Below are 2,084 nucleotides of genomic sequence, written 5' to 3' on the forward strand. Positions count from 1 at the left end.
CCTTAAAGCACCATGCCATACACCACTAGTTATTCATATATTCATATTTCGAATTTCGAAATATCCTGAATACTAAGTCGTCAAGATAGAATGTCTAATCAATTTATCGAAAGTGTACTTGCAGTTTTCTTGAAGAGTTGAGCAAAGCTATTTCTTATTTAAATTTTTAAGACAAGATTAAATTCCAAATCATGAGTGGTTTTCGATAAGATATCTAAATAGATAATAACTCATGCAGATTCACAACACAAAATGGTCTACCAATGCTCATACTCGTTCCAAGGTCAACAAGACATTCAACTTATCAAACGAAGTGCACAGCGCAGTCAGTGCATGTCTGGCTTTTGGTTTGCGAACACATTCATTCACAATCGACCCAGTTCTTATATTTGTTAAACCGTTTGTTAAAATTCGCAAAAATAAAAATTTGCAAAAAATGCCTTTAAAAATCAAAAAAGTGTTAGTTAGCGACGCTGTCGATGCAGCATGTGTGGAATTACTAAAGCAACATGGCGTCGAAGTGAAATGTCGAACAGGAATGACGCCTGCGGAGCTTCTGCAGGAGATCCCTGCTCATGACGGATTGATTGTTCGCTCCGATACGAAAGTAACACGCGAAGTAATAGCTGCAGCTACTAATCTCAAGGTGGTCGGCAGAGCCGGAGCCGGCGTGGATAACATCGATATACCTGCAGCAAGCGAACGAAATATCATCGTGCTTAATACACCAGGGGGTAATTCAATCAGCGCCTGCGAACTAACGTGTACGTTGATGGGGTGTCTCGCACGTCATGTAGTGCCCGCCGGTGCGTCTATGGTAGCTGGACGTTGGGATAGAAAAATCTATTCAGGAAATGAATTGTATGGTAAAACGCTGGCCGTTTTAGGTTTGGGGAGGATTGGATTGGAAGTTGCAAGGCGTATGAAAGTCTGGGGTATGACTGTAATCGGATTCGATCCAATTACTACAAAAGAGCAAGCCGAATCAGCCGGTGTTACTAAGATGGAGTTAAACGAGATTTGGCCTTTGGCTGATTACATAACAGTGCACACTCCATTAATACCGGCAACCAAGAACTTGGTGAACGCCGAAGTACTTGCAAAATGCAAGCGCGGCGTGAAAGTCATAAATGTCGCTCGCGGTGGAATCATAGACGAAGAGGCCGTATTGAAAGCTCTGGAATCTGGCCAATGTGGTGGGGCTGCGTTTGATGTGTACCGTGAAGAGCCGCCAAAGGATGATGTCACTAAACGCTTGATTGCTCATCCTAAGGTAATCGCCACACCACATCTTGGCGCAAGTACCTCGGAGGCCCAAGTGAGAGTCGCGGTTGAGGTCGCTGAACAATTCATCGCTCTTGCCGGCCTGTCATCGAAGTACACAGACTACAATGGTGTCGTTAACCGTAATGTTTTAACAGCGGCTTTGGGCTAAGGCAACTTTTGCAATCTTTTAAAGGTGCTATTTTATTTCATATGATCATCAATGTTATTTTTGTTAATAAAATTGTGAACATATACGCAAATCCATTAAATTAAACTTTTGAAAATGTGTTCATTTATGTAATTTTAATCATTCATGTAATTTAAATGTGCACACATTTATAAATAAAAATTTATATAATAAAGCTGAATACAATGAATTTGATATCTTGAATGCTGCTATTGTTTACTTTCAGATAATTTTGTGTCGAAAGTAATATTTTGTATGACGTATAATTTAAATAACTAAAGACAACATTCATTTATAAGACAATCTTAAAAAAAATTATCGGTACATATGAATAATCTTCAAAAGAATAACTAAAAACTATCCTCTTAATGTTTGTATTAATTATTGTATTAACTATTACATAAAATATTCCAAAGAAAATCTTAGAAAAAGCGCATGTAGTTTTTTATAATAAACATTGAAATGATTACTATTAATAAAATATATTTTGATTTAATAAATTACATGTTATTAGATAGATTATTTTGTTAATATATTTTCAACAAATAAATAACTAGTCAAGTATCAGTGCAGGACAACATTTTACACAGTAACAGTATATTTACGCTCTAGTCGAAAATATTTAACGACA

At 36.9% G+C, this 2,084-nt stretch overlaps 1 protein-coding gene across 1 annotated transcript; it reads left to right on the forward strand.

The window, feature by feature from the left end:
• Positions 1-310: 310 nt before the first annotated feature.
• LOC113381247 (D-3-phosphoglycerate dehydrogenase-like) lies at positions 311-1,621 on the forward strand. The gene has a single exon (XM_026620209.1). It carries the CDS (start codon positions 437-439, stop codon positions 1,433-1,435), a length of 999 nt encoding a protein of 332 aa, XP_026475994.1. The 5' UTR covers positions 311-436; the 3' UTR covers positions 1,436-1,621.
• The last annotated feature ends 463 nt before the right edge of the window (positions 1,622-2,084 follow it).

The sequence above is a fragment of the Ctenocephalides felis genome, unplaced genomic scaffold, assembly GCF_003426905.1.
Source record: "Ctenocephalides felis isolate EL2017-DRISC unplaced genomic scaffold, ASM342690v1 CF-g0.4_SCAFFOLD_02738, whole genome shotgun sequence".
Lineage (NCBI taxonomy): Eukaryota > Metazoa > Arthropoda > Insecta > Siphonaptera > Pulicidae > Ctenocephalides > Ctenocephalides felis.